The 26,881-nt window shown below is 54.6% G+C and overlaps 5 protein-coding genes across 5 annotated transcripts; 1 reads left to right on the top strand and 4 right to left on the bottom strand.

The window, feature by feature from the left end:
- Positions 1-2,956: 2,956 nt before the first annotated feature.
- On the bottom strand, positions 2,957-5,172 carry CkaCkLH20_12437 (C6 finger domain-containing protein; the record flags this gene model as incomplete). Its single annotated transcript, XM_038895150.1, has 3 exons — positions 2,957-3,218; positions 3,293-4,743; positions 4,804-5,172. 3 exons carry the CDS (start codon positions 5,170-5,172, stop codon positions 2,957-2,959), a joined length of 2,082 nt encoding a protein of 693 aa, XP_038739539.1.
- A 5,049-nt stretch (positions 5,173-10,221) lies between these two features.
- On the bottom strand, positions 10,222-11,814 carry CkaCkLH20_12436 (uncharacterized protein; the record flags this gene model as incomplete). Its single annotated transcript, XM_038895149.1, has 3 exons — positions 10,222-10,563; positions 10,621-11,083; positions 11,216-11,814. The coding sequence occupies 3 exons, from the start codon at positions 11,812-11,814 to the stop codon at positions 10,222-10,224; spliced, it is 1,404 nt and encodes a 467-aa protein (XP_038739538.1).
- A 3,599-nt stretch (positions 11,815-15,413) lies between these two features.
- On the bottom strand, positions 15,414-18,459 carry CkaCkLH20_12435 (phosphatidylethanolamine N-methyltransferase; the record flags this gene model as incomplete). The annotated part of the gene is made up of 3 exons (XM_038895148.1): positions 15,414-15,482; positions 15,533-18,195; positions 18,276-18,459. 3 exons carry the CDS (start codon positions 18,457-18,459, stop codon positions 15,414-15,416), a joined length of 2,916 nt encoding a protein of 971 aa, XP_038739537.1.
- Positions 18,460-20,456: 1,997 nt separating this feature from the next.
- CkaCkLH20_12434 (uncharacterized protein) lies at positions 20,457-20,918 on the top strand (the record flags this gene model as incomplete). Its single annotated transcript, XM_038895147.1, has 1 exon — positions 20,457-20,918. One exon carries the CDS (start codon positions 20,457-20,459, stop codon positions 20,916-20,918), a length of 462 nt encoding a protein of 153 aa, XP_038739536.1.
- Positions 20,919-22,105: 1,187 nt separating this feature from the next.
- On the bottom strand, positions 22,106-26,667 carry CkaCkLH20_12433 (peptidase family m20 m25 m40 protein; the record flags this gene model as incomplete). The annotated part of the gene is made up of 4 exons (XM_038895146.1): positions 22,106-22,330; positions 22,405-22,625; positions 22,705-23,132; positions 24,461-26,667. The coding sequence occupies 4 exons, from the start codon at positions 26,665-26,667 to the stop codon at positions 22,106-22,108; spliced, it is 3,081 nt and encodes a 1,026-aa protein (XP_038739535.1).
- Positions 26,668-26,881: the final 214 nt, after the last annotated feature.

Genomic DNA, 26,881 nt, shown 5'->3' with positions numbered 1-26,881 from the left:
CATCACCTGCAATGCCTTAAGGGCATCGGATATCGTCACGGGAAACAACCGACTGCGTGAACTTCCCGCCTGCACCTCCTGGAAACCGGTACATTGGAACAACTCAGGCCTAGAGGAACGAACGAGGCAGAGCGCCATCGGTTTAGTTGCATTGATGGCATTACTCGACCTATCCACACCTGAGGAGCGGCTTGAGAGAGGTAAGAATCACATAAGCAATGTGTTAATTATACTGATGTGATGTCTTTAGAATCGAGTCATCAACAGGAAAGATTTCGACAACGGTTTCTCGATCTATCTCGGAACGTGGCAGTCTGTCAGCGCAAGAAAAAACCAGACTATTCGATTCGTTTCATCTTGACGGAAGCAAAAGGAGACGAAATCAGTTCGACGAGAATACGCAACATTATCGCTCACTGCCCGAAGCAAAAGCTTTATGCGAAGCTGAAAGGTCTCGCTCTGCACGCTGATATTTTGTTGGATATCATACGGAATGAGATCTGCTGATTGAAGTCAGATCTATGACTATATAGCAAGCTCGTAAGCTACAACATCACAAGAGACCCGGTGGCTAGTTCATGTTCCTGACAAATCCGTAGCATCTAACCAAAAAAGAAATGTCTTTAGAGACAACTCAATCTGTTCTTCAACAAGAACAGCACCCCATTCGCACAGGCGAAATATACCCGTCTTGTAACTGAGACCGTCCGGTCTTCAAAAGCCACCAACCGGCCGAATCCGCACATTCTTCGGCATCCCTTCCCCAGATCTCTCGCATCCATCACCGTTCTCGAATATGCAAGGCAGTTCCCCATTGGTGGATCTCCCATCTTCCACGAAAACACCCCCTGCGCCCCGATGCCTCGGTCTCATGGGTCTCCACGACCCCTCCGCGTCCGCGTCCCCAATCCCCCGGCCTCGAACCCCACACCCGCACCGGCATTCGAAAACGGGCACTTACACCCGGCGCTACGGTGCCATCTACCTTGCCCTGCCAACGGCCAAGTCCCGTCTGTCGGGTTGCTACTTCAGCCATTCTCACATGTGCAAGCAAGTCACACCCGAAGGAGTCTCCCGAATGGAGGGGTCAACAGCGATCAGGGGATGACCGACCCTCGCATCCCTTTGGCCCGGACACTACTGACGACTCGGATGTGCATGTTGAAGTCGTACACATTCCTCACGGCTGCACTGCCGTTGCACGAGAGTCAAATGCCGGTAACCGGGACGGAGGCCGTTCACTGTCGATGTGGCACCAATCTCTCTTCCTGCGCCTGGATCATAGATGCAGCGCGCACTTTACTTGAGATACCTGCGTCGGCACAGTCGCAAGCCGTCAACGACCTACCCAAAAGACCATCAACACTGCGGCCTCTCATCTGCCCCTGAACAACGAGGCACATATGCTGTCCTCCACATTCAACAGCCGTCGCTGCACCCACCAACACACGATCGAATGGACTCCACAGGGCAGGGCCACGAGGCCGACTGGATGCAGTCAACAACTGAATCTGTATAGAAGTACGCCAAGGGAGGGTATAACGCAGGGCGGCTATAGCACGCCTCGTGACTGCCCTGTATGTGAGATCCCTTGTCGCATGTTCTCCAAGTTTCGCGTATGCAGCTTGTGAGGGACCGACCCCGCAGCGAGAGCCAAGTCGTCGGGGTGCTCTGCTGGACAAATGAGAGGACGGCCTGGACTCGAGGCTGGTTAGACTTGTAGCCTGACCTTCTTGATCAGGGAAATTGGGGAGGAGATTGGTTGCTCGGTGCAGATTTGCGGCCCCATGGTTTGGTTCATCGACATGTCTGCGAAGCATCACTCCAGCATCTGCGCCAAAGGCGTATGCTTCATCCGAGTTAGAGACTCTAATCACGTGTGGTATTTGCAGTACAGAAAGGGGTATTTTTTCATGAATGGGTTGTTTTACAAAATCCTCATCAAGAGTTGCCGTTTCCGCAAGAGTCACACCCAAATACCGAAATTCAAGCGCTCTGCTCCTCCTCACGAAACCCGTCTGGAATTCGATCGGTCATACTCACCAGTGACCAGAGTTCCAACACCCTTCGATACCATATGGCTGGGCGGGAGCTGGCCGAATGAGGTTGTGACGAGAAAGAAATGGCTAAGCGGGATAGCCCCCAACAGTCCCTCCCAAGCCGTCAGCATGTAGACTTGCTGCTGAAGAATCAGACTGTTCTCGAAGTCATGTCGATGAGAAGTGATAGCAGCCCGCCCTCGCGTCGCTTCTCCTCTCATCATCCGGAGATGGCGGGCGAGTTGTCTCGAAGAGGGTTGGCGTTGGATGGAACCATTGGTCGGATGAGTGAGCGTCCGGATTGTCGGTCCGAATACCGGTGAGGCCAGTATTACCCGCCAACCATTGCTCCCCAACTTGCGGGCCTCCGCATAACCCGCCCCTAGGTAGTGCAACCCCAGACTGTTCTCTGCACCCCGGATGTTTCTCTGTCATCCACTCTGTCGTCCTGCGTATGCTCGCTTCCCCAGATTCAGAGCTGGTGGGCGTCGCGGGGCGTCCATATCCCCGTGCGGGCGGGATCGACTTATTCTAAGAAGCCGTGTAAGCCGTGGCATGCAGCTTTGGTTGAATGGCGGGTCTTGTGTCAGTGAGAATGCCCTGGCATCGAATTGGTCACTGAACAGTTCAGCAGTTGGCCGAGTGGACTAACGAGGACCGTTTGCCGCGGGTTTGATGTGTGTGTTAAACCATCGTCGGGGAAGGTAATCCGGGACGGCCATCTCGTGGACTAGGTACGCCGGATCGAAGGTGGAAGTGCTGGTGCCACACAGTCAGCACCGCGCTGTTGCTTTGGCACCGTACTCCTGTCAGATGCAGGTCTGCATGCGTGGTATTTTTGGACACGGTGAGTGACGTGTGGGCCGTTCCTCAGAGAACTGGATGCAAGCCGTATCGGCGGCGGACCACCGCGGCCTTCATCCGCTCAGGTAGGCCCTCCTTCTGACTTCGGCCTCCTTGATGATCTCTGCAGCGAGACTGAGGCTAGGCGCCAGGGTTGAATATCGCTCAATTTCCATAACCACGTCATTGATGATCTGATCAATGGTTTCCCGGTGAGGAACAAGTGTCAGGAGAATGCTGCTGAGCGATGGCGACATGGTCGCACCCATGACGAGTAGTGTCTGCGAGACGATCGAAAGAGCTCCTTGCCACAGGTACGGCATATGGCCGGCATGACTGCGGCCAGTTAGTACTAACACGTCGAGGACGGGACACTGTCACCGCAGCACGTGGCGTGACCTGATACTTACTGCGCGTTGATGTGCTCCAGTTGCCGGATGGAGGCTTCTAGGCACCTGTGGCAATTCTGTCGTACAGCGGGATCCAGCACGGCCTGCTCGTTGTCCAATACGGCCAGGATGTACGGGCGGTAAATGATCGTCCGGCAAGCAAAGAATCGTAGACGTAGAACCGTCTGCACCGGATCTGAGAGTGACGCGCGGCCGAAGGGGAACTGGAGCGGCACCGGTAGACTCTCGTACCATTGCGTCAACTGAAAATCGAGTTCCGCCACCACGGGCTCCAGGCTGGTGGTAGATGCCATCGAGTCTTTCGAGTAGATCAGTTGACTAACCCGGTTGAGGAGCCGCCGCAGCGCAATCTCGGCCAGAAAGTACCAGAGATCATCCCGGCCGATCGCCTCCTGCTCCTCGCCTTCGAAACCGCCCGGGAGACCGACGTTCTCCTCAAACTGAACGACGCCAGAGTGTGGCAAATCCAGCTCGGCGAGCAAGTCGCTCTCAAACAGAAGCGAGTTCCAGTAAATGCGCTCGATGAGTTCTTTCTGGTTGGGCGGGACCCGGTTGGGATTCATCAGCAGAAGCTGCAACTTCGTGCTGGTGGTGCACAGGAGGTTCCAGGCCTCGAGGGGTCGCACGAGGTAGAACAGATAGGCGGAAGCCAGCAAGTGACACTGGGCGGCCAGGACATTGTTGGACGTCATCATGCCCGGGAGAAGAGCCCAGGCGGCGGTGAAATACTGAAGACCGGGGGCATCTTCTCCGGGCGCGATTCTCGAGATGCTGCCTCTCAGACTGGCTTGGCCCAAGGCCAGGACGAGCAAAACGATGCAGCTCTCTGCACCCTCACGGAAGCCGTTCGAAAGGGCCGTGCGATAGTGGCTTCTCCAGGTGTATGGGTTCACGCAGGCGTACCAGACGTTGACTCGTTCGAAATAAGCCTCGATGTATGCGGTGGTGTTGGAGAGATCGACGCATGGGGTTTTGGTGAGTGAGTGGAGGGGTTCGCGGGCCATTTCCAGTTGAAGCAGGATCTGCGGATCGTAAGGCCGTGATACGAGATCGCGGATCAGCGGCCACTGCAGTAGATGCAGCGCGGCGTTTGTGTGTAGCTTGGGCATGGTAGAGATGTTTGTGTTCCATGTACCGAGGCCGCCACTGGGAATGATGGAAACGAAGTTGCCGGTGCCTGAGATGCCCATCATGCTGTCCCCGTTGAGTCCTGACCCGTTGCTCATCGAGGGAGACTCCTGGTTGATGGCGATGCCGTTCGCTTGTCCTGCGACCATGTTCATCTGCAGCAAGCTCTCGATGCGGTTCAGGCGCTCCAAGATGAGCTTGTCTCCGGCGTCCAGCTTGATTCCTGGTTCTCGGTAGACGCATTCCGCACCCAGTTCGGTGCAGAGCTTGCACTTGGGTTTGGTTCCATCGCAACGGGACTTGCGAGACCGGCAGACTTCGCACTTTCGGGCCAGTTAGCAGCAGCGCTCATTTGTGGTCACCTGTCGGTTGCGTCAACATACCGCGATTGTGGCCCTTCTCCGTGGGTAGTCAACGCCGGCGTCTGTGTTCCTCCTCTTGAGGGGGTTTGAGTCCTCGTCACTCGGTGGCTTGTGAATGCCGTTGATGAGAGGATCGGGGCGGTTGTCCGAAGACTGAGACATGTTGCGGGCCTTCTGCGCGGAACCGAGAATTCCATCTCTGCTGAAACTAGGCGTCCGTTGCGCTTTGAGCGACGCGGGCGACTTGAGAGGATGGATGCCGTTTGTAAGGGAAGCCATTGAAGGCGAGGGCACCTCGATGGTGAAGTTCTCACGCGACGGGACGGGAAAGGGCCTCCCCGCAGTGCCGTTGGCCGAGTGGGGAGAGTCGCCCGTCGAAGACGGGGACATTGCCTGGGTCTGGAGGCGAAGAAGTTGCGTGGACGACGTGGTGGGCAGACTCTGGTGCGCCGCGACACGCAGCACAATGCTGTCGGTTCTGAGTTGAGTCGCTCTGGTGGAGCGTTTGACGGGGAAGTCTCCGGGCGGGCGGGGGATCGAAATACCGTCAGGTCGATGTGGAATGAGACGCGATGTCCGATGGGAAGGGCTTGGTATGGCGGCTTATCTGCTCGACAGGACTTCGCCCAAGGCTGAGGACGTCGGACCACGCTTGAGGCTGTCGAGGATGTTTCTTACTCGTTCCTTGTGAGGGGAGAAGAGACGGAGTGGTGAAGAGGAGAGAGAAGGGGATGCACGGCAGTGGAGCAGTTATTATGGGAGAAATGGTTCTAGAGCATGGGAAATGCGGAGGAATACACACGACCGCTGGCTGGTGCGATGCTTGCTGGGTGCTTGTTCAGGAGTCCCAGGGGAACGGCAGCATCCAACATAGATACACACATACATATGGAGGGTGACCTGGCGGTAAAGGCAAGGCACAGCAAATCTGAGCGGAAGTCCTCATGGCAGCTTCGTCTCTTTTGCCCCGGGCCCAAACCCCGGCATGAGAAATGCTGGAGTTATTGGTGCACCAGTGACAGACGCAGTCCAAGGCCCCATCTGCATCCCCAGCAGCAGACGGGTAGGTCAGGCCAGGCCAGTCAGAACCGGCGGCCACAACGGGCATGGGACGAAACGGGGATGGGATGGTAATGAGAAAGGGATGGGATGGGAGAGAATGAGACGGGGGGAGGGGAAACCAGGGCATGGGAAACGAGACCACGCTAGAGGCTGCAGGCGCTGGGAGCTTCTCCATTCTCCATCCAAACCAGTCCAAAGGGACGTGGAACGAGGGGAGGACAGACAGAAGAACAGGGTGCCGGGCCGTGTGGGAGCCTTGTTGCGCATTTCTGTGAATACTACGGATACAAGGCGGTACTTTGGTGTTTGGTTGGTTCAACGTCCCTGTTTATCGTCTTAGCCCGAGTTCCATACATCATGTTGGTGGTGTGGGTTGGAGACACGGCCTGTATGTGCGTGGGTTTGCCGGTGAAGGGGGAGGCCGTCTTCAAGATGGAGAGCAAACATCTTTGGTGGAGAGGAGAAGCGAAAGTCATATCCGAAGTCCTCCGAAGGAAACGTGAAGCCGCTCGGAAAGTTTGATGGTAGAGGACTTTGGCGAAGCAAGGTATTGCAGAGGGCCCGAAGCAACACGTTACATGGGATTGCCTGGCGATTGTGACTGACAGAAGTGGCCCTTCGCGCCCTCATGGTCCGATACGCAGCGTGAAAAGACCAAGTCAGATATCCTCATGTCGGCGGATGTATAGCGCAGCAATTACTTGATGGGCCGTCAGCAGCCCCAGTCCCATGTTTGTTGCTGTGCCGTGCCGTGCAGGGCGTTACTGCACGGCGAGAATTCGAGGACCCCAGAGTCTCGAATCATGCCGCGGTGGGTATTGATCGGCCCTGCCAATCTGGGGGAGGGAACTATCCGTACTGACGGTTGGCGGGGGAGACGTGAGGGGGCTCGCGAGTTGGAGTTGGAGTTGGAGTAGTGGTGGACAGCCATCTCTCTCGGGTGTGTGTCGCTTGTAATCATCGATGCTCATTTCAAATCGTCTGTGGCCATTCGGTGGCATTCCTTTTGAGGCGTCGGAAGACGTCAGGCATTGCCACCAAGTTGACTGGTTTGATGTGTGTCAGTAGATTTGATCAGATAGACGACGTGATGAGAGAAGAAAGAGACTTCTGCAGACGGTTGAAGACTCACGTGGCGAGGGCGAACTTGGCGCTACCGAAGAGTACATTTCCAAGGCAAGATAGCTCAGCAAGCGCTCTGGATAGGACTTGTCGCGATGATGGCTGGGTGATGGGTTGCGGGGTCGAGCCAACCTTGCTCATAACATGAAGCTGAGGTATTCGTAAGTGAGTCGGGTTGGCGTGGGAAATGAGCGTTGGCGACCCGTCCCTTCCAGGTTCCCACTGGTTCCAGACTTCGCGGGCCAAACGAGTATCCGTACCTGCTTCAAGTTTCTACGTATCTATTGTTCGGCTCTCAACCAGGGCATGCGAGTACACATTGCCTGCCGCGAATCGTCCCATTTGCATCTCCATCAACGCCTGTGTCCAAGCTTCGCTAATCTCAACTCAACTGACTGTCCAAGTACAGCTACTGTGGCATGGCCGCTTGTGAAGCATTTCATGGCACTCTCGCAATTTCACCATTGCGCCCGGCTTCAGTCAGGCAAACAAGATTTTACCAGGCACTGTGTAACTTGTTAAAGACTCTCGGGAGTTTCGAACATGCGTTAGGGTCCCATAGTTGACATTGCTTCTGTCCTTCTTCACTGTCTAGTCGAAGCAGGTTAGTATCTGGATTCATGCACCAGTCATTGCCTTCACTGTACATCAACTCAAGGGGCTGACCCGGCCGTCCTCTACCCGTTGAACCAGGCTCTCTGGGCGGTGAGAAATATCCACTTCCGCCAGCAGTGATGTGAGCATCTTTGAGGCCACATACATGCTGAGGGATAGATACTCTTTCCAATCCGCAAGTCACAACCAACCACCAACAGGTTCATGATCAACAACGTCTGGACCCCGGATTCGTCTTCTCGGCGTTTCTCTCCGCCTTACCCGCATGAATTTGACTTTGACCTCCAACGGCCCGACTGCGAGGGATTGTCAGTAAAAACGTGGTAGCCCTGTCAAGATCCGTGCGCCGTCTCACCAACAGGAGACCGTCTTTCTACAGAGTTGAGCATTCGAATCCTTCATCCTCCATCGCAAGTCTTTCAAATGAGTCTCTGCCGAAGCGAGTCATCATCACGCTGTGCCACAACTCATTTCACAAGACCGCCGTTGCTCACGACTGTGCTGGAGTAAGATGGACTAGTTCCGGCCAAGTGAGCTCTGCACCTAACCCGGTTTACTCTACTAATGTTTGATTTCAAAAACCCCTGCAGTGAACGATATCTTAGGCCTAGGACCTATTGGTTCCCAAGGAAACTTATCACACAAAGTGACCAGAAGTCGTCATTCGTCAATACACGAGGAGCAGTAGAGGACATCGACCACCTCGTCGATGTGGTCTAACAGTTGTAAGTCTGGGTCAAAACCGGCTGAGGGTAAATGAAACGACTCCTCTTCGGCGCATCGAGCCATTGCTCGCGATACGACAGAAGAAAGTCCAGCCTCGCCCCATGCGTTCCAGTCCCATCGGATATGTCCTTGTCAAGAGCAAGTCATACCGGAAGCCGCTCGTGAAACAGGGAACCGTCCACGTTCTCGAGTACTCCACCACGGCAGACATGATCACGCATTCATGCCGTCGTCAGCTGGTACTCGATCCTCCATCAGTACCAGCGTAACGAACCTGAAATTGACGCAAGCGGCAAAGAGCCGTCCCGCTCATTCTCCCAGGCTGTTCCCCGTGAGTCCGGATTGCGGGCGGGTTGCCCATCCCTCACACCATCCGCAGTGACAACCCCACAGCGTCACTCTCCCGACATCCCGCATCTACGATTCTATTCGATACCAGATTTCAGACTCTCTCATAACCGCTTCCTGCATGTAGCTCACCAGGGCGCTCTCTGCCGTGTCCCGCCCCCAATAATCTCAGCGCGGCCACGGTGGTGAACCCAAGTCGGGCACCTTTCGTTTTTGCTGGGTTCCGGGGTTCAGGGTCGCATCGAGCCATTGTTTCTTCCCGTTGTGGAGGTCTGTTTCGACAATCCATGATTGATGCAGCCTGGAGAGAAACAAGCGTTTCCTTCTAGTCGAAATACAAGCCGCGAACGGACCTCTTTCACGCACACAGGATGGATGTGCTGTAAGGCCTGGACTTTTGTCGAGGAGGAAGCTGGTGGTCTCATGCCAGCATCTTATCTCCGCGATATTCACGTCGGGGAATGGAAATGAGGCCTGGTGGGCCGTGAACTTTGAGTGGCTTCGTCATAACTCTGTACTTCAGCGCATGCTGCATACAACATGGCAGCCGGTACTTGTGATGAAGGTGGCGTCCATTGGCAAGGTATTATTGCTTTGTAATGGGTATGTCCTGGTCCTTTGAGTGTATGTTGGTCGGTGCTGCTCAGCTGTCCAGGGTCGCTGGCTCATTCAGGCATGTAAAGGCCTCGAACATGAAAATGCAGCATTCGAAGTTTTACCAACATCTTCAAGGTGGTGTGTCGATGAATCAGAGTGCCGTAGGCATGTCATGCCCAGATAACCCTGAGACGTATCATGAGATGTACGTTCGGAGGGGGACTCAACTTTTCGCCAGGGCAGTAGTGACAAGTCCCTTCCTTACTCGACCTCAAATCATGACAAGACATGCTCATTCACCCGGCCGGAGACCGCACACCTGAACTCTGGTTCAACCTGCATGCGAGCCGTCCTCGGCTACCTCATTAGGACACCATGTCTTGCCCAACATGGTCAACTCTGAGTCTAGCCCCGGCAGCGGCAGGTGAGAAAAAGCGAGAAATCTCGCGGCAGGACCGTCAAACGGCATCTCTGATGACATCTAAGGCAGAACCCTTGATTTTACGGGTATTGCATCTCATTCTCGGTCAAGAGGCAAAGGGGCTGGCTGGTTTTCTGGATAAAAGAATACTCGTAGCAGCGGCACGGGTGATCGGTGAGATGAGACTGAGTTGAGAAAGGTCATGTGGGTGACCCTTCGTCCACGTGCAGTGCCTCGATGAGGCACCCTAACCATTATTGCGGCCCCTAAATGCATTCAAGATTAGACATGTGTCCTTCTTTGGTCATGGCTGCCCGCAAGACAGTCCATACAGGGACACTGGTGGGGATTGAGCCGCTTGAGAAATTGTTTTGTTGTCTATATATACCACAGAATCTCCAAATGTAAGCTTTGTCATAAGCTATTTACAATTTCCGCCCGTCCCTAGGCAAGATGAGATCGTTGAACCTGCTGTTAATGGTTCATGGGTATCCCGTTCTCGTGTTCTTCCCTTGGGTTCATGAGCGTACGAGGCCGAGACAGTCGCCTCATTCATCAAAAATGACGGCGGTCACCTCACCCTCTACCTTTGTGCTCGCAATAATCTCTCCCAGCTTGCCTGAAGCAGCGTCGCGGCTGATGATGACGACGCGGCTGTCAGACTGCAAACCGACGGCGACGAGCGAGCCGGCCTTGTTGACGGAGAACTGGCGGGGAATGCGGCCGCCGGCGGGGAACTTTTGCAGAAGGGTAAGCTCGCCGGTCTGGGCGTTGATGCTGAAGCTGTTAAGGGAGTCGGAGGGGACCTGAGCGCCCTCGTTGGTGTCGGGGTTGGTGATGCTGAAGGCGCTGTCGTTGCGCGAGGAGACGGTCAGGAACTTTCCGTCAGACTGGAAGGCCGTTAGCACAGGGTTCTTTGCAAGGTCGTCCGTTGACAATAAACATACCGAAATCCATATCTCGGCACCGCTGGCTCCGGCAGGCGCAGAGTCACCGTTGCCGTAGGTCGATCCGGAGTACACCTCCTTGAACCCGAGCGTCTTGTTCTCGAGGTAGGTGACGTCGAAGGCGGTGACGGTGTTGGCGAGTTCGGCGATGAGGTACATGTACGTCTTGCCCTCCGGTGTGACGAGAAACTCGAGATGGCGCGGCCCGCTGCCGGGAGCGGCCTTCAGGGGCTCCGAGGCGATGAGGTTCTTGCCGTCGACGGCGAAGACTCGGACGAGATCGGCGCCGAGGTCGGGCACCAGGACGAACTGGCCCTTGGGGTCGAGGACGACCTCGTGAGGGTGGGGTGCCTCCTGCCTCGAGGGATTGGGACCGGGGCCGGTCATGTTGAAGGTCTCCGACTTGACCGGCGTGATCGCGGCCGGGTTCGTGATGTCGAACCAGCTCAGAGAGGAGCCTCCACTGCGTCGGATGTCAGAATAAGACAAGGTGATATTCTCACGCGGCGCGGGGAATGAGCGTATGCGAATGGTCAAAAGGGAGATGTCATATGAGGCAACGTGATACGGCGCGTGAGATGGATCGTGAACGTACTACTGAGCAACAGCCAGGCCGCTTCCCTTCTCACCAAAGAGAACAGCGCTCACGGGGCCGCTGATGGTGTCGACCTTTGAGAGCTGCTCCAGCTTCCCATCAGGCCCGGTCGTGAAGGACGAGACAGTGCCGTGGTCGGTAGTCAAGCCCTCATCCGTGCAGTAAAGCTTCGCGTTCGGCTGATCCAGAGTCAACCAGGACGGGCTAGGTGCGCATCCGTTGGAGGTCGAAAGGGATTGCAGGGTAGACTGGGTGCCGTTATTGCCCGAGAGAGTCAAGTTGAGCGTGGTGATGGTGCCGCTGTACGACGACGCGTACAGGATGGCGGCAGCGGCTGGAGCGGGAGCAGCCGCCAGTGACGACAGCAGCAGCGGCACGAAGCCCGCGGGGAGCAGGTCTCGCATCATGTCGGGCAGCAAACGGTTCGCGAACGAGCGGCAGATGAAGTTCGAGGTGCAGGGCGAGCGACACGAAAGCAGCAGCAGCAGCGCGGAGAAGAAGCACAGCAAAGCGAGGGAGACGGCGAGGATGGGGAACACGAGATGAGACGACGAGAGAACGGGACGACGACGTCGTCTTGAGGAGCGAAGGCGGCCCATATTCGGTGGTACTCGGGCTGGGACCACCCTACGTCAGGTCAACAAGTCGAGGAGACCGAATAATCCAGGGCCCAGTACGGGTCGACTACTCTGAATCCGTCAACGATTGTCCCATTGACGATTGACCTTGGTTCCCTGGTCCGTCTGACGGCCTTCTCGCCTTGGTAAAACCCACAGACAGCGGTTTGCTTGGGCTTTGAAACTGGGATGCGATGTCCCGTTTGGGATCAGAACGGGATTCTTCCGTGCTTCTGGTCGTAACCTTAAAAGGCTTAATCACTTTATTCGGGGCAGGCCTCCGCAGCGTCCAGCCCGGGAGAGAGGCAGAGCAAGTCGGCTTGATGAATGACGGGTGGTCGGACGGCTCTGAACTCCTGTCCGAGTCGGAGTGCAGAGCGGACACTTTTCAAAGATTGGTCAACGGCCCTGGCCTGAAGTTGGTTGTGGTAGGGAGATACCCTGTAGATGGTCAGGGGTTGAACAGCAATGCCGGAGTCTTCGTCTCTGGGAGAAGACATCCGCGGGGTCCGCACTCACCGTCCGTCTGCCTGACTGTGTCGGCACACACTAGTAGTCTCCGGTCGAGGACCTCGTCGAGGGGTGCAAGAGATGAGCATCAGAAGAGGCCACTTGCAGCCGCCTGGACCACGGTAAACGGCTCGACATCGGATGGGAGGTGGTCGTCCGGTCTTCGCCCACCCTCAGAAATGAGCGTTGCACAAACTCTGCCAACTTGTGGTTCGAGTGGGGAAGGTTACCTCGAGCTGCTTGTTGTGTGCCGTGTGTAATGCGGAGAATGTGGAGAAGAGCAGGAGGAGGAGGAGAGGAACAAGCGGAGAGGAAGTGTGCGTGTGATGAGGGGGAAAAGGGTAGGGTAGCTCCTATAAAAAAGCCTAAGGTAGCTCCTATAAAAAAGTATACTATTTAAACTTCTTTACTATTATATTAATTAAGCTAAAACTCTACTTTATATATTATTTACCCTATTATTATTACTATATAGCTATTTCCCCCTCTATATTCTATTATAACCTTTAGAATATTAATTATTTCTCCTTTTTCTTATGAAGTCTCTCTAATAGTATTAAGAATAATATTTTAATATAAAATATAAGCTAATATATAGAAATAATTAGCTAAATAATATTTACTCTAATAGATATTAATTAAGAGGAATTAATATATATTTAATAAAGTCTTATAATTTAATTAAATAATAATTTTACTATAAGTAATAATCTTTTAGAGCTATATATTATAGAGAAAAAGCTAAATAAATATATCTTTAAAATAATTAAGCTTTTAATATATTATAATATCTTTATTCTTAAAGAAGTATTTAAAAGAGATTTTATTTTATTTAGTAGTTACTTAAAGGTTATAAAAGCTATCTTTAAAGTTTTAATAGAGTATTTAAATAGCTATTAATATAATAATAAATATTATCTTAAAGGAGTTAAAAAAGCTTAAAAAAGAGAGATAAAAGAGAAAGTTAATTAAATTTTACTATTTAATACCTCTATTAAATAAAATATAAAAACCTAAATAAATAAAGCTATTTATAACTATTTTTTAAGTAAACTATATACTTAAAGTTTAGATTTTAATAATTTACTTTTAAATTAAATTAAGAGGGAACCTATTTATTTATAGTATTAGAAATAATATTAACTTTATTACTATATTAAGTTAAAATACTAATTATATAGTATATAAATACGCTTTACTTATATACCTTAGAGGGGGAAAAGGGTGGAGATAGATAAGGGAGAGACCAAGTTGACGAATCGGTCTGGCCCGTTGATGCGGGCTGGGCCTAAAAGTGGCTCTCATCCCGCCTCTTATTTGTCTAGCCGTTAGGTCATACCGTCAATCGTCTTTTCTGTTCCGTCATGCCTCGTGGAGCGGCTTGGAAATTCCTCAATTTGCGTTAATCTGTGTCTCTCACTCCCTGATTGGAATGTTCTGTGTAAGTCCAATTGCTAAACCAACGACAATCAGTTGTGTCAAAGCCACATCGCCACACAAGTTGAAGTGAAAGTGTCTCAGTTTGCGACATCCGATGCAGGAACACGATAATAGTGAATTAAGCTTTATTTTCACCCGGGCGCTTCAGCAGCAGGCTGACAGCTTCTTGACTGAGACGCCAGCACAGCTTCCGAGAGCCAAGTCCGGCCACTGGGGCTATTGACATTCTCAACATCGGCGCCCGAATGGACAACCTCAAAACATCACCGTAAAGCAGTCTCGAAGCCACGTTCATGACAGTGAACACAGTAACCCAAAGAGTTCCCCTCATCTGCCATCCCGAACGAGCCGTCGGCAGTCGAGTGAAGCCGTCCAGGGGTACAGCAACCCTCATCTAAGCCTGTGCGTCACATAGACTTCCTTCTCGAGCAGTCAGACGACCCTTTGCAGCAGATATCGAGAATATGATTCGACGCTCCTTCGCCGATCGCCCGCTTGCGAGATGCGAATGGCATGGAAACGCCCATCTCCAGCGCGGCCACGAGGTTCGACGAGCCACACCAAGTGCCTGCAGCCTCTGCCCGATACGGCTCGTCCCCAACTGCCGCGTGCTTGCTGGATCTGCAGCGTACAGAACGTTCGGCTTCGTTGCTTGTGTTCCTGAAGATGCCGTGTGCTGGTGAGATGATAACATGCGAGCTTTTACTCTGATCTGGTGGTTGAACATGAGTTTGTTGAACAGACTAAGGTGCGGTGGTCTGTCTGCAACAATGTATCGCAGTAACACGCCAGCTGGCATTCATTCACGTCGTTCTCCATGTCATCTTCTTGGGGGCGACTTGTTTGAGGATCCAGCTTTGGCTCACTCTATCCTTTAGTCGCTGGCTGGTCTTGATTGCCTCTTGCTTCAGTCGTTGGTATGGCACATCCACGTTATCGCGTCACGCACGGCTGAGGCCTATTTGCCCTGAGCATCTACCAAATCTACCTCAACGCTTGCCTTCGCGAATTCAAGCTGTGACTGTTACTTTCTTGGATGGAAAGTCTGGCGCTTAAGTGCCCGGTGTTATAGCGTCTTATGCAAGACCGCAGTAGCCGAACCCCAGATTCGATAAGCTACCCCAGCGCCGAAGACCACCTCGCTCTTTGCCTAAAATCAAGCGCATCGAACCTGCACAAGTACTGTAATACAGAAAGAGGAGAGGGTGCATGTTGTTGACCTGTTTCCATCACTCACCTCAAGACAGGAACTCGTAACCGTGTTTCCGTGCCGTGTCTCGCGGTGCCTGCTCTGCTGATGGGTGAGGTTTGTCAATTCAGGTGCCGATACGATTTTGCTGCTAAAGGGAACAAAACACTGCAGTGCGGTATGTTATTTCTCAGGCTAACTCACGGACGCCGTCCCACGCGTTTCCCTCCTCGTAAGACCAGGTTCCAACTTGCGGCAAACGGGTCGCTGTTCGGGTCAACTTAAACCGACGACGTTCTAGGCTCACTCAACCAAGCTTATACCGTAATCAAAATGTTGCCTGACAACCCTTTTCCCTTTCGTATTCCTGTAGCTTTTGTTTTTTTTTGCAAATTCAACGAGCGCACCTTGTTTCTTGTAGACTTGATTGTTTGCGGAGCACTTAGGCTTTCTCAAAGGGGGCGCCGGTGGGGGTGCTGGTTCCTCTGGATGCCGACATACTGTATGGTGCCTATGACTTGTAAGCACATGGTCTGTGTATCCGAATACACCACCACTTACCAAGACTTGCTTCGCGTTACAGATTCGCCAGGCCATCTTTTTGATGTTGCCGTCGGCGGGAACTATTGCTGGGGCAAACTCAATGCCAAACATCTGGTGGATGGCATATACGATCCGCTTGGCGTATTTGCCGTCCCTCTCGACGTGCCCGCCAAAGGTCTCCTCCACCGTAGTCGGTGCAATGTCAGGGTCACGGTCGCAACAGTTTTGTACCACAGGCAACAGTGCTTCTTCAACAGCCTTCTCATAGATGCCATTGGCGTCGACCTCGACGTCCTCTTCGTCAAACTTGCCAATGCGGATTTCGAACGGCTGGGAGATGTTCATAACATTGTGGCTGCCGGCGTGGTGGTAGCGGAACTCAAAGACACCCTGAGTCCACCACAGGCGATCGCCCTCGAAGATGACCTCGCCTTCCACGAGGTCGGGTTCGGACGGGTCCTTCTTCGGGACGGGGTGGTCGGGAGCCAGGATGGCTTTGTCCGCAGTGGCCGCGTCATAGTTGCCGGGCGTGGTAGGAACCCATCGTCCCAGAGAAGACACCTCAGTGACCTCTCTTGAGTGGTTGTCGGTTACCATGTAGAGACCGATCCAGTCCTTGCTGTCGTGCTTCGCCGGTGCTCGCCACTTGACCTTCAGGGGGGCGCCGTACTCAAAGATTTGAGTCTCGACGCCGCGAGGGAATCGAGCTCTGACGCTCTCCTTGCCAGTGGCCCGCTCATTCGCGGCAGATAGACTCGAAGGAGTACCCGCCACCGTGAGGGAGTAGAACTTGGGGTTCAACCCTGCGAGGTCGGGCGAGAGTCGGGTAATGGTCAACCTGGCCGGGTACTTGTTGAACAGGGCAGAAGTGTCGCGAACAATGGTCTCAATGCCAGCGGCGAACTTGGGGCGCGCCGTGTCCAAGAATTCCTCGATGAACTGCGCCGTGCCGTCGAGGACCTTGTCGACACCTCGTTGCCAACCTTGGACCGGAGGCGGAAGAGACCGCTTGATGAACTTGGTGAGTCCCGCTTCTTGACGCAGGCTCCGGCCGTAGATCTTCTGCATGTGCGGCTTCTCGATGAAGTTGATGAAGCCGAGCGTGAGAATCTGACTGATCAACGCCATGACGAAGATGGCTCGGCTCCAAGTGATCAGAGCGAGCCCCCACAAGGCGGCAGTTCCAAAGATGCGCTCGGGGTTGTTGAGGAAGCGGTAGATGGACTTGTAAGTCAACTTGGCCGTGTTATCGTAGAAGAAGTCTCCGAAAAACCAGCCAAACTCTCCGAGAGAATCGTAGACGCTCACCGAGGTCCAGATCTGAAGCGCGACAAGCCCCGCGCCGACGACGTGCTTGAGCAAGACCCAGCCATAGGCCCAGTCTTCGGGGGGCGAGTACATCTTCCAGCAGGCCGCGAGGAAGGAGCACGCAGACATGACCAGACTGAGGTGGTACATGCCTTTCCACTGGTTCCAAGCCTCCGTATGGCTCTCGCCATACTTGAGGAAGTGTCTCGTCCAGAACTTGTTCTTGGACTGCCCGTAGAGGATAGCGCCCAGGCCCAGGTGGTACCACACGCGCCAGAGCAGAGCATGCACCACAAAGACTGCTTGGAACAGTGCAGTCGAGGGGGTGACGAGGGTCAAGATAGCCAGGTAGAGCCCGAGAAGCAGGACGGAAGTGTCTGTGATGCGGAACAGGTCAAAGTTGTTGAAGCCAAGCATGTTGTGCACTTGAGTAGGGGCTTCTTTGTTGACCGGGGCCTGCTCGACAGTGACCTCTTCGGAGTCCGAAGACGACTTGATGGCGACGATCTCGGATCTGTCTCCGATCTGGGTCGAGATGGTCCGCTTGCGTGGGGCCGGGGGGTTGTAGGTCTTCTCAATGTGGGGGTTCTCGACAATCACCAAGAAGGCAAACTGGGCGAGGTGTGCAATGACGGAGATGAAGAGCACTTCGTAGCTCGCCGCCATCATGGAAATGCCGTAGTAGCCGGCGTAGCCGATCGAGTACATGGGGTGAGGGGCCATCTCAAACACGCCATCAAAGTTCAGCTCTTGGTCGATGAGGTAGAAGAAGTCACCCCAGTACCAAGCATAGTCCTTTACGACTCGGTGGGCGTCCAGCTTAACCCAAAGGTTGAAGAGGACCAGCACAATGCTGACGGCCCACCGGCCAAAGCCAAGCAAGAGACCCTCGCCGTCCGGAGTGTGGCCGCAAATGATGGCGAAGAGGCAGTAAGACACGAAGTCACACATCAGGATCAAATCGACGACACGGCGGAAGACGAGCCAGGTGTTGTACTCCATGGGAGCCTTTTCGAACTCGTAGTCTTCAGGGATCTTGGCCTCGAGCTCTTTCTTGAGCATGTTATAGAGCCATGGCCTCGGCTGCTTGCCCGAGCTAGGATGTTCAAAGAGTTTCCATCTCGCAGCCCACGTCTCCAATCTGCGGTGCTGGGACTGAATGGTGAGGAGATAGCCAATGCCGATGTTGTAGGCGGCTCTCCAGAAGAGAAAAACGAGGGCAAAGACGGAGCGCTTCCAACCCTCAGGGATCAGGTAGGCGGCACCGATGTGGACGGCGAGAATGGCGAGCACCAGCAAGTCGGAGAGGTTCTTGGGCTGTCTGGGATCGAGCAGCTGCGACACCATGTCATGGGTCGTAGGTACTGTGAAGACTGTCGGAGAGAAGCATGTCAGCCCCAAGAGCAACACGGCCAAGATATCAAAACGAAGACGCAACGGCGGCGCCGCCTACCTGTGCCATCGGGAGTTCGACCAAACGTCTTTTTGGGTTTCTGGTCGACGTCTTCAGAGCTCTCAGACTTGTCGTCCCGGGGAACCGCGGGATTCAACTCGTCGGTGTCGCCAGCAGAGGAAATAATCCTCTGGCGCTGGCGAAGGCCGGCGTCATTGGTGACGGGATCGGAAGAAGAGGTCATGCTTTGGTGGGAAGTGGTGGGCTGCGTCGTTGAAAGAGCCGACTTCCTGGAGTTATTCACACGCAGGGAGGTCGGTAAGGGCGAGATGCGACAGTAATCCTGATGCTCAGGGCGTCCATGGGCTGCCAGCTGTTTAAGTACAATGCAGAAGAGAAGAACGGAGGTCAGAGGGCTCGAGGTGTTTGTGAGCGCATTAAGTGAGCGAGGCAGGAGGGGAAGGGAAGAGGCAAGTATTACCTATGTTGAAGGTTGGACGTGGAATTACGACACAACGACCGGGGGGGGACCGTTTCCAGTGGAAGCGCAGCCTACGGGAAGTCACCTTGCTGCTTCCAAAGTGACCAGCGGCCCACCAAAGCAGTGGGTTTTTTGATGGGAAATGCCCGCCCGTCCCGCTAAATGAGTTTGGATCACATGTCACGAAAGCCACCAGAGTTTCCTTTTTCTTCTCCCCAGACCATGTCAAAGAGACAATTGTTGAGGCCAGCCTTAGGCCAAGCTCTTCGGTAGAGGAAACGGTAAAACGCTCTTTCAGCCTCTAGAGAGGAAGAGAAAAGGTCAGAGAGAGAGAAGAGCGACTCAGCCCACACACACAACACACAACGGCAACTTGGGGGCTGCTGGCAATATCCAATCGGAGCGCCTCACCGGGTGCAGATCCGATCTTCAAGAAGCTCTTCGGATACGCATAGTTTGCTCAAAAGCTGGTTTTTTCCGTTCCTCCTCCAACACGGCTTGTTGTGTGCTTGTACGAATATACCTCTCACAACTTTAGCCGTCAGCAGGTACAACTGCGTGTCTCAGACACTTGCCCGCGGACACGTGCAGAGCGCTCGAGTCTTCTCTGGTGCCCTAACCACCCTAGTAAGCCGCAAAAGTGAAATACGTCGAGAACGGGAGACAAAATCCTTCACTCGGCTTCCAGCATTTTCTACTGCATCTGCACAAATGCCTTGTCTTGCCCAATAAGTGCAGCAACTCGCGCGGGATGATGAGGCAACCTGTCCCACCTTCCTTAACCGCGCCAAGGTCACAGGTGGTCGCGCCCAGAGATGCGGGGACAACGAGCAAAATCCAGCTTACCTAACCCGAGTGGCTCTAGCTTCGTTAGACCACAGAGCTCTAAGCGAGGGCCTCCTCTCAACTCGACGCTTGGGCCGGGTGCACCGTGCGTTCTGCACGTGACGAGAAGAAACGGAAGACGCGATAAGAAGGTCACGCCAGGAAACGTCAACCGAAGCCATACCATTCATCTCACCACAACCATCTTCAACCCCTGATGTTGGAATCTTTCCAGAACGCATAGCAGTCCTGGTCACGACCAGAGGAGACCCGACAAGTGTCACATCGAACCAGAACTTTCGTCGCAATGGCAACAAATAAGGCCCTAGACGGAGAGCTTCAAGCGGAGCATATTAACATGTCCCAACCAGGGTCATGCCCGTCTCACCACGCGATGCGAAAGGGCAACATGAACCCTTCCCATCAACATCCTTCCATCAAATTCACGCGAATCCAAGCGCGCCACGCGTTTGATTCGGTATTCATGCCACCAAAACACTTCCTTAATGGCCATTCACTCAATCTACCGATCCAGTCATCCAATGGAGCCCCTCAAGTTTGGCATCCCTGGCCGGGATTCGCGCCCTCGTTCCAGGGTACGCCCGCCGTTTGCATGAACTTCTAGAATGACAACATCAAAACACACCCACCGGACACCAGGGCCCCTTCCCGGCTCAAATTTCTCGTCGGGGCGCGTCCTTCACAGGCGCATCGTTCGGTAGTTGTATAAAGACGTCCGGCGGGAGTCTTGGTCTCTCTGCTCCAGCCCCTTTTGCATGTGGTTTTGCTCACCAAAGCGTCTAAACTGACCTTCATTCATTCGTTGATCCAGTCACGCATCTGACACCCAGCTCTCACCTACTAAGCGGAAGCCCGCTCAGACAGCAAGAAGAAACATTATTCAATAGTCTTATACCCGCCAAGCTATATCAGACATGGCCCGCGAAACCCCGACAGCCTCACTCGCAGGCGATAAGCCTCTTCCGACCCGTCCCGGCACCTCGGGCACGGAGAACCTCCTCAGAACAACCCGCCGTCAGGCCTCGGACAACTACCAGCGAGCCCAGCGCGCCGAGCGTGCTTACCGGGCCAAGAAGCGCGCCGCCACCGCCCGCGCCGACCTGACCGACGCAAAGTCCCACTACGCCGAGTGCTTCAAGCACCTCACCCGCGGTCTGGCCGTCACCTTCAGCGCCGTCAAGTCGCTGCCCTACGTCTTTGACGAGAGACAGGAGGCCGCCCGCCAAAAGGCCGAGGTCAAGAAGAAGCAGCGCGCCCTCGAGAAGAAGAAGAAGCTCGAGGAGAAGCTCGCCAAGGAGAGCGCCGCCGCCGAGGGCGATGCCCCGGCCGAAGATGCTGCCGAGGCTCCCGCCGAGGAGGAGGCCGCCGCCGCATGATGGACCATCCGCAGAGTCGAGTCGATTACGTGGCTGAAAGGGATCTAAAGACAGAAACAGACCAACAACTGCGGATGGGGCTTCAGTCCGGCGTCGTTGCTTCATCCCGCGCCACCGTGTTTCCTTTAATCACCTCGCCTTTCGAAACTCACTCTGCGGCGGGACTTAGAGCTTCGTTCGCAACGCGCAGTAATGCGCTGTTCCCTCCGGCCCGAGACATCGACAACAACACGACAAACCGACGACAACCATCGACAAATACCGACGACGACATTCGACAAACACTGACAAACACCGACAAAAAAACGACAACATTTGACCGCAACATCGCCCTTTGACAACTCATTCGCTAACCTGCCCTCGAGGCACCCACATTCGCTTCAAACACCATCTTATCAACCCCCTTTTCCTTATTCTCCATGTCCAGTTTTTGCAGATCTATAGTTTTTTTTAGTACCGCTCGCTCTCAGCAGCAGCATTTCACGGCCTTGGACGAGATAATGATGACAGAGCCAACATACAGACGGACTCTCCTAGTAATACCCACCACCACCATAACTTGGCACTCAGAAAAAGGGGGAATCCGGCAGCCATGTTGGGATCTTTCTCATTCGGCGTCTTGTTCACTTTCATCTTTCACCTTTCCTATGTATGATCGACACGTTAGTCACTTTTGGTTTGAGGTTTCTGGAGAAAAAAAGGATGGCGGAAAGGAGTCGATTTGGTTTGGGGGCTTCCCCTCTGAAGATACCTGTTTTGCACTGAGTCTCTTTGCAATTTCATGCGTTTTTGATCACGAAATTTCAATAGCATTACTTTCTCATCAGGAAACAGTAGCTCGCGTGTCCACTGTGAAAACTCTGCAAGTCCCATTTGCCGGGATCTAGTCTTCGTCTATCGAGGCCTCGTGTACACGGCACCGGCACACCGCACCTAGTCCGAGACGTCCCAAAGCCGACGACAACCAGCGCATCGCCCCCGACGGGGCTACCTCTTTTCTTCCATGAGATCATGACTTTGCATTTCCGAGTGAGTAAAAAAAACGGATGAACTACCATACCCCAGGATGCCAAATTTTAATACCGATGCCGTAGCCGTATCTCCAGTAGTAGCATCAAAAGAACCGTCGTTATCGCCCGCACCCGCCGCCGTCCTCTTCACACCAATACAGCACTCCCTCCCCGGCCTTAGTTGGCCTTCTTGGCGAACTCGACGCGGAGAATCAAGTGCTTGAAACCGAAACCGTCCATCTTGGCGGCGGCCTTGACGGCGTCGCTCCGGTCCGCGAAGCTGATGAAGGCGAATCCCTTGGCCAGGCCCGTCTCTCTGTCCTTGGCAAGGAAAACACGCGTAACACGACCGAAGCGCTCGAACATGTCGCGCAGCTCCTGCTCCTCTGCCAGCTCCGAAACCTGTGGTCGACAGTAGTAAGCATGGGAATAGGCATGATGAAACAAGGTGAGGAGAAAGAAATGAAAAGACTCACGTTGGTAACACGCAGAGTGGCCAGGTCGTCGCGCTCGCCGTACTTGCTGCCGCCCATCCTGTCGCCCGCCGCGGCGCCAGCAGCACCGGCTCTGAGCGCAGGCGGGACGTAGCTTCCCTTCTTGGCACCGGGGCCAGCGGCGGCCGCCGCGGCAGCCTCGTCTCCCATGCCGGCAGCGACGTCCGCGGTACCGGACTCGGCACCGACAGGCGCCATGGTGTCTGCAAAAGAGTCAGCCAAAATCCGTCACCATCCAGACCACGGAGCCTCTCTCTCTCCGTCTCGTTCTCGGCGTCTCACCTTTGTACGGGCAGCGGGCCGTGAAATGCTCGCCGTTGCAAATACGACACTTGACCTTCTTGTCCTTGAGCTTGTCCTTCATGGCCTGGGCGTTGGGGTCCTCGCCCTGCTCCTTCTCGTCCTTGCGCCAGTTCGTGCTGGGGCGGAAGATGATGTTCTCGCCGACCGAGGTCGTGTCGGCCGCCGGGCCGGCGCCGTCCTTCTCGCTGAGGCCGAACTTGGACCACGTCTTTCGCTCCGCCACGCGGGGGTTCACCTTCTCCGTGTGCGTCGTGAACCGGATGCGGCGCGTCGTCTTGACCTTCTGGCCCTGGTCGTTGTAGCGGAACGTGATGATGGTCTTGGATCCGTCCTTGTTGCTGATGGTCTGGGGCGCGGGAAGGTCGGTCGAAGTCTCGTCGACATCTTCGTCGTCGGCCCAGTCGTGCCTGTCATTTGAGCACCGTCAGCATTTCTGTCTGTCAATCCGACATGAAATCTCGTCCGCCGCTGGCTCTTTGGCTGGGGATCTTGCGTGTTCTCGCCCAGGACACTTTTTCCCACCCAGCGCCATTTCCGAAGGAGGGGAAACCCAAGAGGGATGGATGAGTCGAGGAGGAAGGACTGACTTTGTCTTAGGGGTAGCCATCTTGAGTGCTATGCCTTGTGATTTCCTCGTGTCGCAGTCGTCGGGTACGTAGCTCGGGTCGATCGGTTCGGGGATGGGTTTCGAGGGTTTTGCAGTAATCGACGAGGCGGGTTGTCGCGATGGTCAATTTCGTGGTGGGGCTTTTGGCGATATTTTTGAGAGTTGGTAGATTTTCGTGGTGCGCCACCGAGCTTTTTTTGGTGTGGGGTTCTCGCTATACCGTTTCGGGTCCCATTGGTCGGCCCAGCTCCGTTTAAGACTGTATTCTTACGGAACGTTTTCCCACCGTTTCGATCATGAACAACCGCTATGGGTTTCATGACGAAGACTTCTCATAGATACTTGAGTAAGGTATCTCACCCAGCGAATGAATTTTCACAAGTGATTTGTCTCTCTGCACTGGCAACACTGGCCACCCCGTCGACGGTTGTGTGAGTCACTCGTACTACTCAGCGCAGTCATATCCGAAAGCCCTTCCTGGCAACTCACAATCACCAAGCAGGTACTCGAGTTTTGTAATTCTTTTGTTTTTGGTCTTCCCCTTGACCTCGAATAGAGATCTCAACATCATCCGCTACTAATACAAAAAATACAAGTCGTACACTGCGTCACCGGGCGCTGTCCCAGGGATATCTATATCGCCTTCTATGTCATCCAAACCCAGCCATGATATGCCCGCCACCGTCGAAACGGTCCAAATGCCGTCCAGATAGTGCATCATGGAGATGGCCCCTTTCTATCCGTAAACGCCTTTTGCGCAGTCAAAGGGGTATGACGCAAACAAACCCAAACTCTCAAAAAAAATAAAACTTAAGAAACATAAGAAACGAAACACCTGAGCCGCCGCGGGCAGTTCTATAAGCCGTAGCCAACGTACAGAATGGGACAAGGAAATAGTGGTTCGTGGACCGAACTAGTGAATGGCAAAACCGCGCCTAGGCGCGCGCTTTTTGAGGGATGGGAGGCAGCGCGCAGTTCGGCGGCGGTGCTGGTGGGGGCCCCTCGACGAGCTGTGGCATGCTTCGTCGGTTCATGACACCTCTCGAGTCTGTTCGGAGGTGTCTGGAAGAGGGGGTGGGAGGAGTGCCGGGCACGCGAGGCGATGACCTCGGCACAGATCTTGGGGACGCAACCATGGGGGCGATTGTGTCCTCACCTTCGGGGCTTCCGCTGATGGCAGACAGCGGTGACGAAGCGTCGAAGAAGGTGCTGGGTCTTCGGGGCGTGAATCTGGGGGACTGAAGCCGTCCGCACTCATTGGCAGACGGCGAGTAAGGCGACTCTTGCATCTCGCTTGCCAAAGGCGTCGGCGGAGTCCTTGACGGAAGGATGAAGGTTCGAAGTTCCGGTGAGAGAGGCACCTCCTCCAAGTTAGTCAGTGAAGGGGAGCTGGCGTGTTTTCGCGGGCTCCTAACAGTCACCGTCGCAGCATGCTCCCTGGGTCCAAGACTCGCCTGTCTCGGGGGGAAAGCAGCTGCTGCTGCCTCGCTCGGGACGGCTGAGCGCTGGCCGGTGACTGCATCAACGAGACCATTGACGGGAGGAGAAGGCTGGTCTGCCACTATGGACAGGGGGCGAGCCATCGCCAGCGCAGTCGGAGGCGGCTTTCGGGCGCTCCGAATGCTTGAGAACGAGTCTCGGTTTCTAACCTGCTCGGGGCTGGCTGTCGGGGACTTCATGGCGCTGTAGCGCCTGCTAATGGGAACGCTGAAGTTGGCAGTGATTTGTGCCATCTCGTGTTCGCTGTACATGTTTGATTGGGGTCGAGACATTGGCGAGCTTCTCAGCTCAAGATAGCCCGACGTTTGTAGTGATTGCCTGCGGTCGAGGATGGCCGCGGCATTCGGCCTCGGTCTAACGGTAGGCGCCTCTTGGGATGAAGGGGGCAAGTCGTCCATGTAGCTGCTCGCGAAACTATCGCGAACGGGAGAGCAGGCCGGTGATGAGCCGGCGGATGTCATGAAAGTGCGCTGGCCGGATGAGATGCAAGAAAGACGGTTGGTGCTGTCCCTCAAGCTCTCGAGCTGTCGGTCGTCGTGGGACATGACACTGTTGGTCGTGGAAATGTCGTCGATGGAGGGTTCGCGGGTCATGTCCGCGTCGACGGCGGAAGGGTGATCCGGGTCGTGCAGTCTCGCCTGCTCCAGATGGAGGCAGAAATCCGGGGGAAGAACTCGCGAGAACCGTTCGGGGTCGCGGACAACCAACGTCCGCTGACTAGGCTGCGCCTTCAGCTGCACAACGTTGTCATCAGCTTTAGGCTTGCCAGTCTCGGAGAGGTTCTTCTTGCCGCCAAGCGCTTCGATTTCTCGGCGCAGTATCGTGATCCAGGATTCCATCTCCTCCGCGCTGTTAAAAACCATGAGGAAGTTGGCGGCGTGTCGCTTATCGGCTGCGCGGAAGGGAAGTCGAGAGAGCAGCGATCGTGAGTCGGCAGCCGACATACCGTTGGATTCCATCGCGGACGAGACCTGAAGGACCCAGTGGCGGCCCGGGATGGCATCACTGACGAAGGCGGCCGAGTCCTTGCCGAGATGTAGCATCTTCTCGGGAAGACGGTCAAAGTTGCCTTCTCCCGAGTACTGCAGCAGGTAGCCCGAAGTGCAAAGGACGTAGATCTTGGATGTCCACTCGAGTCGGGCTGTTGACATGGTCCGCAGGTGCTTCTTCCGCGCCTTCTCGGCAGCTCTGTCGCCGAACTGATCGTCGCTGAGCTCCTGAGGAGAACCCAGCTGGGTCAGGTCGTCGCGCAGGCTGATGCTGCCCTTTCTATCATGGAAGCGAAGTATTACGTCGGCCGAAGTCGTGCAGGCGGGAAGCTGCGCATGCTTGATAGCTTGGGGGTATGCTTGAAACAGTGGCGGGGGGTCCCAGGTAGCCAGGTTGCCGCGGGACGATTTGGCACCGGGAGTCTGCGACCTGGATCTTTCGGTGGTTGTCGGCCTCCTCTGGATGGATGAGTCGCTGAACGGAGCATGGGTGGCTACCGAGGTCGGTCGTGAAGCAGCGCTGGGCAGTGTGGTTTCTGAGCGCATATAAGGCCAGTTGCTGATCTCTGCGAGTGAAGCTCGAATGCTGCTAGGCCTCCCGGTGTCGAAATACGAAGTCGTGGTGTCGATTTCGCGGGAGCTCTTGTTCCTTCCAAAGATGCTTCTGAGGCCCAGTCGCGAGTCTCGCCTGCTTAGTCGGTTCTCCGCGCGCAGAGGAACGCGGCGCTGTTCTCCGGAAGCGGCCTCGAGGTCGGGAGGTCGGGAGCGGCGTGATTGCGTCGCGCGGTACTGAAGAGTCTCGGCAAAGGTGGCAGCGTTGGGGCTGCTGGGCTCAACGTCGGCCATGACTAGAGGATTTTTTTTTGTCTAGCCAGACGTTGAAACGGTGTGAGAATTCAGGAAAAAGGAGTCCAGTAAACCGGATCTCGGTTGGAAGAAAGCAGGCGGTGACGTGAGTATAAGACAGTGAGGGACGAGTGTGCGCTTTGGCATAACAGACAACAATGGGTGGATTCAGTAATGTAAGTTGAGATGGTAGGCATAAGAAAACAATTGAAGC

Source organism: Colletotrichum karsti (genome assembly GCF_011947395.1).
Source record: "Colletotrichum karsti strain CkLH20 chromosome Unknown Scaffold59, whole genome shotgun sequence".
NCBI lineage: Eukaryota > Fungi > Ascomycota > Sordariomycetes > Glomerellales > Glomerellaceae > Colletotrichum > Colletotrichum karsti.
The sequence above is the reverse complement of the archived record's forward strand: the minus strand, read 5'-3'. Positions and strand labels throughout refer to the sequence as shown.